Here is a 13988-nt window from a genome sequence, read left to right on the forward strand (position 1 = left end):
TGAACCTGTAGTTTAAGTAGGTATTTTTCTGCCAGGTGCAGATTAGTTGAGAGATTAGCAGACCTTTCCACCTACTTTCTCTTACCTAAAATGAACATACCATTGAATCAATGAAGCAATGGCCATGGGAAAAAGAAGGATCTGATGCTTTTTTTACTGATCTTAATGTTTTGTATTCGCTTGGAATAAAAATGGACATGCTGGCAGTATCTGTAAGCTTATTGACTCTAACGTCTCTCTGTTTCAGAAACCAGGACACTATTTATCCTGATCAAGGTTCTTGTTCAACCTCCTTGTCTTGGATAACCCCTTAGATAACCCACTCCTGTACATAATAGCATGGAGCTTAGAAAAGGTTATATTGGTATATAGTAGCATTGACTGTGTAAATCCACCAAATTTGTTCTTTGACCCCCCTTTTTTCTTTTTTGCTTTTTCAATTAGAAGGTAGAACTTTACCATTATCTTCTCTTTAGACTATCTGTGCCTGTTAGTTTTCTCCAGAGGGAGATGTGACTTGATTGACGTTTAATCTCTGCAATTTAGTTGAGTCCTGTAGTCGGACTTACTTTGAATAAAATTTCTCAGAAGAATAAAATTTGCAGAGTTGCTTTTGGATGTCAGTTGCTTTTGTACTTGGCTAATAACTTCGATACAGTTTTCTTTCTCGTTCTTTTTTTTTTTTTTTTAATAGAAATGCTTGTTTCCTCAAAACTTCTGAAAGTGGAACACCAAATTCTACCTTTCAAGAAAACACCATATCTGGATATAGCCTTTTAACCTGCAAAAAATCCTTACCTGGTAATGTAATTTGAAAATAATGTTACATAAACTGTGACAAACTTTATGATTTTAAAATAAGTGATAGTGATGAAACAACCCTCAAGGTATCAGAAACTTGTGTAAATGTACTTTGTTGCTTTTCTCATTTCATATCTTTGTGTGTTTATAATCAACACAGAGCCCTGCCATTCCAAAATTTACTCTGGAGTTGACTTTGGAGGGGAAGAATTGAATGAGACCTTTGTGAAAGGAGTTAATGTTTGCCAAGAGATTTGTACGAAGATGATCCGTTGCCAGTTTTTCACTTATTCTTTAGTCCCAGAAGACTGTAAAGAAGAGAAGTAAGGGAAATTTTATTGTTTAAACACAGTCAACAAGATCATTTTATATAATTTTGCCCTCTGAATGTGTAATCTTTCTATTGTTTATTTTATCTAGGTGTAAATGTTCCTTAAGATTATCTTTGGATGGTTCCCCAACCAAGATTACATATAGGACACAAATGAGCTCTGGTTATTCTTTGAGATTGTGTAAAAGTGGGGACAGCACTGGTGAGTCAACTTTGATTTTTCATGGAACTGTAAAGGGATGTCTGTATTCTTTTGAGAGCTTGCATAGTCTTACATAATGAAATTGCATATCTTGTTTTTCTTGACTGGAGAGGACTCTGACTTCTAATTCCAACTGTTAGCGTCAACACTGTCTTTTTAGTTTGCACAACAAAAGTAAGTGCACGCGTTGTTGGAGGAGCAAACTCTTCTTTGGGGGAGTGGCCCTGGCAGGTCAGCCTGCAAGTGAAACTGACTGCAAGGAGACACCTGTGTGGAGGGTCAATAATTGGTCACCGGTGGGTCCTCACTGCAGCTCACTGCTTTGATGGGTAAGTGTGGGGTGCATTTTACCTAGAGTCTTATCTTGACTTCTCTTTTTAAATGTCCATAATAAGTTTCTCCATCATCATGTGACTTTATGAATGAAGAGCTATTCTCTTCTAATAAAACACATTTCAAAGCAGGGATAGTCTTCAAAATATTTAACAACTAGGTGGGTCTAAGCACTGACCAATGGGTGACTATCCTTTCTGCCAAAAATAAAGTAAAACAATGCCTGACTGCTCTCCCTTTTCCCCATCCCTAATATATTCTTCAAAGACTTCTTTTTTCAGGCCCATAGAAACTTTACTTTTTACTCTTTGATTCACTGTATACTAAGTAATAATAATAAAACAGAATGTGATAGTTTATTACTCTATATATTTCAATGTGTATAATCTTATGTAATATATCCATATTATTGGGCAAATAGTACATGCAGTAGGGTTTTTAAATCTTAAAACACTGAGGCTTTGTAGTTAAACAAACCATGATTTGTATGACAAATCTGCTGCGTATTAAAAGTGTAACCTTGGGCTACTCATGCATGTCTCTGAGCTTTGTTTTATCTGAAATATGAATAATAGTACCTAATTTGTAAGATTGTTGGAAGGATTAAGTAGCACACTCAAACTGCTTAGTATGTACCTAGAACGTAGAAACTACTCAAAAATATAAGCTGTGATTACTATATTGAATAAGAAATGTAAAAATGGACACAGCATATGGATGAGCAAAAGAGACAATGGTGGACAATCAATATTCTTTCTCAAAAATAAACACCAAGTACTTTTGTTTTAGCAGAATTCATGCCAGTCATGTGTACCAGGATTGCACATACTGCTGCCAAAATATAGCAGCTGGTGTCACAGCTGGGCTGAGCAAGGTCTCTCATGTTGTCACCTACTACATATGGGGCTCTAATTACCGTGGTCTTGCTAAGGAAAAGTGGCTGGCCAGGAAGAAAAGGTCCCAAGATGGAAAATAGTAGGCCCCCTTTTTACTAAATGCACCCCAATTTTGGACCAAGAATTTTAATTCTCGAAGGCTCAGAGTTGTGAGTTTATAAGTAATGACAGACCTAGAAAACACTTAGATGTCGTTGAAAGACAGCCCCTTTGCATCTTATATTTCTGTTATTTTTCTAGAACTTTGTGCGAGCATGTTTTGTACCACTTGATGGGGATAAAAGTTTCCAGATCTTTGCACAGAATAAGACTGTGTTTTAGCTCATAGTTTTGGATATACTTTGAATATGCTAATCCTTTAAAAGGTTAATTTAAATTTTTATTCATTTCAAAATATAGATGCTTTTAAAATTTTTATTTATTTTTATTGAGTTGGCGTCTCACTCTGTTGTCCAGGCTGGAGTGACGTGCACGCTCACGGCCACCCAGGGTTGACCTGCTAGGCTCCGGTGATCCTTCTGCTACAGCCTTCCAAGTAGCCAGAACTACAGGTGTGCGCTACCACGTCCGGCTAATTTTTGACTTTTTTATTGTAGAGATGAGGTCTTGCCAAGTTGCTGGGACTGGTCTTGAACCCGCAGGCTCAGGCAATCCACTCATCTCAGCCTCCCAAAGTGCTGGGATTACAGGCTGAGCCACCAAGCCCAACCTAAATATGTTTTAAACAACACTGAAGGTGGTACCTAATTTGCCCTACACAGCTTATATTATCTACTAGAATTATCTGACTTCTTAATAGTTCTGAATTTAATTAACGCAATTGCGTCCAGGTTTAGTGAATTGAGCTTGATTTTCTCTTGATAAATTGCTGGAGTCTCTTCCCGCCACAACTTTTCCCAAAGTGTGAAAGCAATGTTCTTATATTTTTACTTGCAGTAAACATAATATAATTGCATAAATGTACATTTTCCCATTTTTTAAACTGAATCTTCAGAGGTTCAATACTGCTGTTGTTGGTGATGACTGATTGCCAGGAGGAGGAATTAAGAAGGGAAAAAATATGTCCTATGTGGTATTTCCTTCCCAGTTCTTTTTGTAAGTGAAAGTGAAAGGAAAAAAAAAAAAACAAACCAAAAAACAGTATCAAAGGTCAGCCTTTCCAGATTCAAATAGGTATTTATTTTTCTCTCCTAGGATTCCCTTACCAGATGTTTGGCGAATTTACAGTGGCATTTTAAGTCTATCAGAGATTACAAAAGAGACCTATTTCTCACAAATACAAGAGATTGTTATTCACCCAAACTACAAAATCTCAGAAAGTGGTCATGATATTGCCTTAGTAAAACTTCAGACTCCTTTGAATTACACCGGTAAGTAGCACATTAAGAAGAAGCTGTACAGCTGAATTGTATTGTTTTAAATGTTCACATCAACTTGAATGAGAGGGCAGATCTGGAGAGATTATCTTTATTTTTTGGCTGGTAGAGTTGAGGGCAAGGTGAGGGTGGCAAGGGAAGTGAAGACCCTGCAACGTGACATAAAGTCTCTTCTACTTAAGGGACAGGACATTTTCATGAATTCTTTCAGGAGGAATATAACTGTATGTACATTATTGAAACAATAGGTATAGGGAATGTCTGTACCATCTGGGAAGCATTGGGCTTCCTTTGACAAGAGTAGCAGAATTACAGTGCTTTGGGTTTAGGAATATTAGGAATCTATGAGGGCAAGTGGAATATTAATTTCCAGGTATAATTTGGATAGAAAAGAGACTGAGGCAGAGAGAAGCTCTCAGAAGACTAGAGCATCATGGTTGGAGGTGTTGATTTTGGAGGTGCCACCCTCCACTGGAGCTGCACAGACCCCGTGACCAGGAATGATTGTGTGCTCTCGGGCAAGTTCCTTAATCTCTTTGCACCTCTAGTTTCCACATCTGTAAAATGGGGACCATGATTTTCTCCTGAGTTTGTAATAATAACTAGGTAAGTTAATATGTTAAAGTACTTAAAACAATGTCTGCAACAGTGTCGATACCCCGCTATGACAATTAAGTATAACAAGTGCTGAATAAGACACAAGAACTTCTAACTGCTTTTGACAGTAGTTTTGGGTTCTTGGTTTTTTATTTAATCTAGGAAAATTTAACCCCCAAAAGTCATGTGAAGTTGGTAACAGATTTTCCGGAATCATTGACCATAGAAACTAAACAGACAGCAAAATGACTACTCTCGGTGCTACTCTGTAGAAAGAGAATATGGGAAAAGAAAGGAATGCTTTTTAAAAGTCAGTAGTCATAATTTTATCTGACCAAACTCTAATCTAAAACTTACCTTTCAGAATTCCAAAAACCAATATGCCTACCTTCCAAAGGTGATACAAATGCAATTTATACCTACTGCTGGATAACTGGATGGGGCTTCTCAAAGGAAAAAGGTACAGCATGACATTTTAAATGTTGTTTCTAGAGCAAGTCTTTTTTCCTTTTTTGAGTCAGAGTCTCACTCTTTCACCCAGGCTGCAGTGCAGTGGCACACTCATGGCCACTGCAGCCTTGACCTGCTAAGTTCAGGCAATCCTTCTGCTTCAGCCTTCCAAGTAGTTGGAACTACAGGTGTGCACCATCACATCCAGTTAATTTTTTGATTTATTGTAGAGATGAGGTCTCACCATATTGCCCAGGCTGGTCTCGAACACCTGATCTCAGGCAATCCTCTCGCCTCTGCCCCCCAAAATGTGGGGATCACAGGCATGAGCCACCGCACCCAGCTGAGCAAGTCTTACGTGTTAAAATACTTGGAGTGGGTCAGTTTAAGCAGCTTCTGTCGAAAATATCTCTAAACTTGTGATCTTTCCAATCTGTTTACTCCCAAATATTTATTCAGCGATTCTTGAGGAGATGTATTTTTGCCTAGGGCTGAAAAGAATTTATAAGAGAAACTTTTAAGCATCTTACTTTATTGTAGAGATCACTTGCTTGACTTCGCGTGAAGGATCAGGCCCATAGAGGGCTAATAAGCCCACTCATTGGTCCTCAGGGTTAATTCCCAGCGCTCAATACCACATTCTCCCTTGATATTAACGGCCAGGAGCAGGGGCAGGCTCTCAGTCTTTCTTTTCCATGCACCCTTCCTGCAACCTGACGAAGCCTAGGAACTACTTCTTTAATAAAGCTTTTAAATGTTTAAATCAAATACACAGGATTGCAAAGGAAACAAATTAAATTGCCAGCAAGTTACCAAAATACTTTTTAAAAAATGATACAGTAGTATTTAGGCTTCTTTATTAGTCTGCTGCATAGCAAGCTGTTCTAACACCTGCCATAATTTTGAAAGAGTGGTAAGCATGATTGGTATTTTCAATTTCTGCCACAGCTGTAATGTCATATGAAAATATCTGTGATCTCTATTGGTAGCAAAGTCATAGTTTCTGCTAATACTGCTGTGTTTGTCACCTGCATTCGTCACTGAAGAGAGTGCTGGGCTTCACTCGGGAGCTAATGAAAATAAATATTTTCTTCCTCTCTAAGTTGATGGGCCAGGCAAATTCTTTCTGTGGACTCTAGGTTTATAATCCCTTCTAAAAATGTTTGGAGTGTTTCAATGGCCCTTGAGCTTTTCAGGGCACGGACTATCCTTTCTTTCCAAAATTATGTTCCTGATAGACACTATAGAAAATAATAATAATATTTACGTCATTCTTTACAAAAGGAGATAGCTTGCCAAGCTCTCTTCATCATACCTGATTAATTCCTTTACTCAACTAATTCAAATTTTTGAATTGCTTACTAGTAATTTGAGACAGGAAGAAATTAAAAGTAACTTTATCTAAGCAAAGAAAGCTCCCAACATATATCCAAGGGGAATTTGGAAGAGGATGAAATTTAAACTATCTGTAAATAAATTATTCTTTATGGAAAATGCTCACTTGCATTTACTCAAAGAACAAAATACTTCTCTGTTGCCAGAAGTCTGAGATTTTTTTTTCAGAAATGATATATTCTTAAATTATAATTTTGAATATATAAAAAAACAAACAAAAAAGGTAAGAACTTCCAGGTTTTGGGATTGTAGGTATAGGTATAAGAAGGGATTTCTGAAAGTCTCTACTGAGATAAAAGCATGGCAGAAAATATGGAAGCAGAGTCTCCAGTCATCTCAGGGATTAAGAAAGTCCTGACAATGCACCGGAGATGAGAGGACAACATCGGCGCTGTTTCTCTCTCTCTCTCTCTCTCTCTCTCTCTTTCCCTCTCTCTCTCTCTGGGTGTGTATGGGTGTCTGTATGTGTATGTGTATATAACTCTACCTTTACTGTTTATTTTTATTCAAACATATGACTCATGAAAAGTTCACCATCCTGCTTTAAACCTTAAGTCTTATCTCCATGCTTCTTATACATTGTATTTCTTCCCTCTGAAGTTGTATACTGGTTACTTCACAGGTGAAATCCAAAATACTCTTCAAAAAGCAAACATTCCTTTGGTAACAAATGAAGAGTGCCAGAAAAAATACAGAGATTACCAAATAACCAAGCAGATGGTCTGTGCTGGCTATAAAGAAGGGGGAAAGGACGCGTGTAAGGTAATCCATTAGCTTACAAAAAACACACCCAGCCTACTTGAGAAAACTCTTTTCAAGACGTATTTTCCAATAGTGTATTTCATTATGGTTTTTTAAAGATCTGATACTCTTATAAGTAACCTTTAACAACTTGAATACACATATTATATATTGTATTTATATTATTTATGACATATATGTCACAGTCTTTGCATGTGCATGCTGAATTTAAGGAGGACACATGCCCATACAATAATCATACTAAAATGTAAGACCATTAGAGGTCTTTGACATAGGGATGATCATGTCAAAATTTCATTGTGGGACTGACCTCAGAATAGAAGAGGGAATAAACAGAAAGTGTAACCACACACTGTGAGATTAAATTATTTTCACCACTTCCTACAGTGACCCGGGGCGTATGAGATGCCTAAATAGCTTTAAGAAAGGTGCATGTGTGGGTCTACGTGTGGGGTGTGTGTGTGTGTGTATGCGCTGTAGGGTGTGTAGTATGACTACAGACTTTAAGAGGCAGTCTTACTTGAATCATAACTTTCTATCCTTTTATTTTTCCACTGTGACTCAGGGAGACTCAGGTGGCCCCTTAGTTTGCAAATACAACGGAATATGGCGTCTGGTGGGCATCACTAGCTGGGGTGAAGGCTGTGCCCGCAGGGAGCAACCTGGAGTCTATACCAAAGTCGCTGAGTACGTGGACTGGATTGTAGAGACAATGCAAGGTGACGGAGATGCTTTGATGAAGTCACCAGCGTGAGGGGGCTGTAGAGTGGGGAAGAGCCCCGTCTGTAGTGCTGTTTTTACAGCCTGGGTTGAAAGCAAATACTAAGTCCATCTGCAAAACATGGAGAGCGGTGTCTACCTCGTATCCTGTCCTAAGGATCATGGCAACGCACACCAGCTGCTGAGGATGATGTCTTGCTTTCAGCATGAAGCAAGGTCACAGCCAAGGTCTCCATGATGGTTTGCTGTGAAATAAAATGGCCAAAGTGCATGACTAGCCAGTGTTTTCTTCTGATTGTGAAACAGAACTGAAAGTCAGCAGCTGCAAATTCTAGCACCGTGCTTGGAATCATTCTAATCTTGCTGCTTTTTCTGGAAGCCAGTAGATCTCAGAAATGTCATTTCTTCTTTGTGCCTTACCTGCCTGGTCACTCAAACCTGCCACCGCCTGCTTCACTTGGTGTGAAGAGCTTGCAAACTTGGGTTTCATTCTGCCAAGTGAAAAAGAGGAGACCTCTGTAAAGCTCACCTTTACAAAAATCAGATGACATTTCTCTAGACCTGGGAGACAGGACACCTTTTCTCTTCAGCCTCCTATTTTTGCTGCCTGGGCGTTGGCACAAAGGTTTGGGTGGGGCCAGCAGGGGAGGCCTGTGAGGCTGCAGGAGCTTCACTGAGCAGCCTCTGTGATGGGCAGGGAATCTGCTTTGCAAAGGGCATAGGTCTGGGGGGTCAGTGGATACTAGGTGCTGCAGCAGTAATTCAAGAAGCATTATTAGGTATAAAACGTCTCATAAAATTCAGACTTGTACCTTCCAGGCAGCAGGAGGTAGCCTTTGGAACAGATGACAGAAATCCTTATGCAACACAAATCCCCGGTTTGCAGGGATCACCGTAGCTGATACCAGGTGGCTTTATCTAGTTCAGTTAAGGTGATTAACACTTGCATAGAACTGGCCATTGACAAAATTCTGAATAAGTAGAAAAATAGAAAAGTGAAGTTTTCAAACAGCTTGCATTTTCCCTTCTGTGCTCAAGGACACACCCAAGTGGTAGGAAGGGCTCGAGATGGAAGGGCTGAAGGAGAACCCCAAAGTCTGGATTACCCACAAACCAGACAGCAGGAACTGAAGAGTCAAAAATTCACTTTAAAACTAAATGACTTTTGTAAAATCTGACTAGATTCCATGACATGATCTTAAACACACACAATCTCTACTTTTAGCTTTGCATGCAATAAAGATGTTGGCATTTGCTTCATGGCGATTTTGTTTTATGTTTAAAGGGGGAAAATAGTTTGCAATAAAAATCTTTTATCTCAGGTTTGTGGTATTGATCATTCCAAAGGGTGTTGGAACTAGATTTTGGAATGCTTGCAGGATAAACCTTTGGCCTCACTGGTCGGGAAATGACCTAGTTTGGGCAAAACAGAGAGGAGAGTTTTGAAATGTGGAACTTTCTAGAGGCATACATGATCTTTGTAAAGTTACCAAAGCCCAGTAGGCCCGCAATGGTCTCCTGATGACTCACCACGTGCTCATGTAGGGGTGAGCGGGGGAGCCCTTCACACAGTTACAGCCTCACGGGTCTGAGAAGAGGGTCATAGGCTACGAAAGTAAGAGGCTGATAAAGGACAAACATACGGACTTCGCAGCAACTTGGATAGATTTAGACTCTATAAGACTCAATGCTCTATCACAGAAACAAGGATCTGAGTACCACATGTTCACACTCATAAGTGGACCCTGAAAATTTACCATAATACTATAAGAAAGGAATTGGCAGTAGCGGGACACTGCCAGGGAAGAGGTAAGGGCACATCACATCAGCAAGGGTACCGGATCGCAAACCAGGCGAAGTTGGGACCCAAGGGAGACCCAAACTTGACCTGCACAATCACCACTTATATACCTGACCCTGAGTTGTACCCCACATCTTTAAAATAAAAAAAAAGAAAGTGAGAGGCTGGAATAACCTCCCCCTCAGTGGGAGAGTGCAGGGAAGAGGCAGGGCCACCGGCAGCGCCATCCAAGGCCGGTTGGTAGCAGTGACAACCCTGGACACACGCACTGCTCTCTACCCATGACAACAGCGTGTGTATGGAATGACACGCCACGATCTGGTATGATGGTAGCCCAGGGCCCCACCGTCTGTCTCATCCTTACTAAGGAATGGAAAACACCTAGTGTCAACTGAAAACTTTTTCTTTTAAATATTGCTTATTTTGATCTGCTCCACTGAACTGTGAGCCGCTTCTGTCAGGCCTTTCTCCCATTCATGTGGCATATAAATGGGCATTCCGTAAATGTCTAATGAATGAGGACATTTTTATGATAAAAACAAGCCGGTGGAAGCTTGAAGAGGTAAAAATATGAGCTCAAAGTCACTGACAAGGACAGAGCCGGGGCGAAGCTTGGCGTTTCTAACCCGGATGGTGTCATCTATCCCAGATCCTGTTGCCTCTTACTATGAGAAGGATAAAGGACGGCAGGAACAGTGATGATGCTCATGTGCCGTTTCCACGATTATCAGACACTGCGATTCTCTACCAGGAGCGGTTTTGCCCTTCCCTTACCTCAGGGGATATTCGGCCATGTCTAGGACTGTTTTTGGTGGTCAGAACTGGGGAAGTGCCACTGGCTGTGACAGGTAGAGGCCAGGGATGCTGCTAAACACCCTGTGATGTGGGGTGCAGTCCCTCGCAAGAAAGGCTTATCCTGCCCCCATTTCAATAATGCCAGGGTTAAGAAACCCTGATCAAAGGTCAGCATTAAAACTTTATCATGAAAAGAGGACATTCCAGGGACAGCAAGAAAAGGACAACAAGTAGTGTCCTTTTTCTTTCCTTTTTATTTTTTGGGCACATTATATTTGCACATATTTATGAGGTATATGTGAAATTTTGCTACATGCATAGAATGTGTAATGATCAAGTCAGGGTATATAGAGTATCCATCACCTGAATATTTATCATTTCTATGTTTTGGGACCATTTCAAGTCTTATTTTTCTAGCTATTTTGTTTTGTTTTGTTTTGAGTTGGAGTCTCACTCTGTCACCCAGACTGGAGTGCAGTGGCCGCTCCCGGCCACCGCAGCCTCGACCTGCTGGGCTCCAGCGATCCTTCCGCCTCAGCCTTCCGAGGAGCTGGAATTACAGGCACGCACTACCACGCCCGGCTGATTTTTTGATCGATTGTAGAGACGAGGTCTCGCCAAGTTGCCCAGGCGGGTCTTGAACCCTCGGGCTCAGGCAATCCACTCACCTCAGCCTCCCAAAGCGCAGGATTACAGGCTGAGCCACCGAACCCAGCTTCTAGCTATTTTGAAAAGTACAATACATTGTTGTTAACTGTAGTTACCCTGCTCTTCTGTCAAACCTATTTTTTTCCTACCTGTATACTTGCACCCATTACCCCATTACCCACCCTCTCTTCACCTTGTCTGTCCCATTTCCACATCCTGCCCCAACTCTGGCAACCGCCCTTCCACTTTAACTCCATGAAATCAACTTTTTCTGCTCCCACGTGTGAGAACAAGTGATATTTGTCTTTCTGGCTTATTTCACTTCACATAATGACCCCCAGTTCCATCATGTTGCTGAAAACAATAGGATTTAATTCTTTCTGTGTCCTTTTTTCAAAGTGAGTTTTAATGAGAGAAAGAGCTCCAAGAGAGAGCCCATTATGCCTGTGACTAAAAAGGAAACTCAGCCAGTGATGCCTTTGTGATCCTTCTGGTGCCAACTAGAGGATTTTAGGTTATAACATGCCCAATGTTTCTCTCACCTTTGATCCTAACTTCGGGCTTGCACTTGGGGCTCTGTAGACTAATTCTAGATTTTTTCCTGAGACTTTTGTCTAGCTATTCCTATTTTCATCAAGCTTCAAAAATGTTTCATTTCACTGGAAACAAAACATTTTAGATAAAAGTAGTTGATATACGAATTTTAAGCTGCAATGCATTTGTTGAAAATGATTTTTAGAATACTTATGGTCGGTCAGCTTGAGAGTAAAATCGATCAAATACCTCACGTTCTCGGTTTTAAGTGGGAGCAAACCACTGAGTACACATGAATGTAAAGATGGAAATAATAGACCCTGGGGACCCTAAAAGTGTGTGTGGGGGGGTGCAGGGTGGAAAAATTATCTATGGGGTACAATGTTTGCCATTTGGATGAGGGGCACACTAGAAGCCCAATCCCCACCAGTGTGCAACATACTTATGTAACAAACCTGCACATGTAAACTCCTGAATTAAAAATGAAATAAAAAATCAAAAAAGAAAGATCTGTTTAATCTCAGCAGTTTTCTACATAGTTAAGTCTCCTATTCTATTTTTATATGGATAGACAAAAATATTTTGGGTTCCCGATACTATTTCAGATGCTTTAGAGATTCCACTAACCAGCTAAATCAAATTTGGGAAAACATTATTTGATTTTCCGATGAAACACTCCTCTAGTTTAAAGTCTTTGTGATTCTCACAATAAGATTGGAGAGTTATCATTATCTTCTTTCTACTGGGGCTTAAGAATAGAGATGGAGTTTCACAGAGCAAACAATACAGGGATATACAGACCTTATATAATCTCACATATCTGTTTTCCGTGAAAACTTTTCTTGGCACGAATGTGCCATGCTACATTCGAGCCTCATAAAAGGCAATGCATTGTAAACAGGTGCTCTTTGTGTGACTGGAATGTGTTGAACTTCAAATGGGGAACTCAAGAAAGCAACTAAGGGCTCTCTGTGCCAAGAAGGGTCACCGTACACTGGCAAAAGATCAAATGAAGACAGATGACTGCCTCATAGAGAGGGCATCCCCGTTTTTCTTCTGCCCTTGACCTAGAGACCTCTTCTCAGCTCAAGTCACCCTCCGTGCTCTGTCCAAAGGAACAGAATGCTGCCTTCTCCCTTTCCAAATACTCCCCAGTTTACATGGGGCCAAGTTTCACATGAGAGACTGTGCCAAAGAGTCCCTCGTGCTCTTCATAAATTATCTTCTGTCCCTGATTCCTGTTTCTGTGGGAGGGTTTGAAAGGGCTGTCCAGGGTTCCTCATCTTGGGTCATGGGCTCACCTAGGCATTTGGCCGCCAGGAGGTAGACATTTTCTCAGCTTCACAAACTATGCAGATAATGTCCACAGCCACATTATCGTGATAGTTAGGAAAGGAGATTGTCACTCAGTGACCCCAAACATTGAAGTGTTCAAATTACACTGGTGACGTTTTCTGGGTTCAGAAGATCACACGCATATGAGTACATTGTCCCTGAACAAAGTGCACTGCTTTCTTTGGTACACACAACTTCAGCAGGGTCTCCAGCAGGGACAAACTTATTATTTTATTTCTTCCCTGGTTTTTGAAATATTTTTTAAAAGCTATAATTTCATTGATAAACTTAAAACCTTATTTTGCTTTCCTAAGGAAAATTGAGAACCTTCCCAGAACCATGAAATTAACTTTCTCTAAAACTTATTTGAATCAGACATATTAAACACCGTTTTTTTCTTGTTGTTAGGTTTCCAGGGGACCTCACAGAAGTCCTTAGGGCCAGTTAGTTTCTAGTATTCTACACGAGGTAGCTAAAACCCAGACAGATAAAGCAAGTTAGCTGAGGACCTGCAGATAGCGGCTTACAGTGCTCAAGGGCTTTGCTCAAATTACATGACAAGGAAGCTAATGAACAGGTCTGGGTGACGGTGGACATGGTTGTCATGCTTTCCATAGCACGTTCAGCCCTTCTTCAAGGCCAATGGGACAGCTCTTAAAAGAAATACAATGACGTGACACCCAGAAAAGCATCTCACAAGCTTTCCTCTCTATAAAAGGTGACAGGTCCTGCCACTGGAAGCCTCCCTCCAGGGCAAGGCCCCTCCTCCTTCAGGAAATCGACTTGTTACTTTTTTACTGCTTGTCATGCAACAGCTACACATGTCGCTCCCTAGGTCTCCATGGATGTGTCTCAGTATCCTGAGAACTTCAAAAGGTACAAGAATGCCACATGTTTATATTTTTATATTTTCAGTCCGACTTTGAGCATTCATGAATGGAACAAAAAGAGCTCGGCTCCTCAGAAGTGCATTCTATCTGCATGAGCATCCGAGGAAGTGACATTACGCAGA

General features: G+C 40.5%; 1 protein-coding gene across 1 annotated transcript in view; it reads left to right on the forward strand.

Moving 5' to 3' along the window:
* Positions 1–7972, forward strand: part of KLKB1 (kallikrein B1) — a 36708-nt gene extending 28736 nt beyond the window's left edge. The window contains exons 8-15 of the mRNA XM_008069453.2: positions 695–801; positions 962–1124; positions 1222–1334; positions 1495–1663; positions 3758–3933; positions 4901–4996; positions 7004–7143; positions 7709–7972. Of these exons, the coding sequence (XP_008067644.1) occupies positions 695–801; positions 962–1124; positions 1222–1334; positions 1495–1663; positions 3758–3933; positions 4901–4996; positions 7004–7143; positions 7709–7897 (1153 nt within the window). The 3' untranslated portion in view covers positions 7898–7972. The remainder of the gene's footprint in view (positions 1–694; positions 802–961; positions 1125–1221; positions 1335–1494; positions 1664–3757; positions 3934–4900; positions 4997–7003; positions 7144–7708) is intronic.
* Positions 7973–13988: the final 6016 nt, after the last annotated feature.

Source organism: Carlito syrichta, unplaced genomic scaffold (genome assembly GCF_000164805.1).
Source record: "Carlito syrichta isolate Samal-C Ts95f unplaced genomic scaffold, Tarsius_syrichta-2.0.1 Scaffold312046, whole genome shotgun sequence".
In the NCBI taxonomy this organism is placed as follows: Eukaryota; Metazoa; Chordata; class Mammalia; order Primates; family Tarsiidae; genus Carlito; species Carlito syrichta.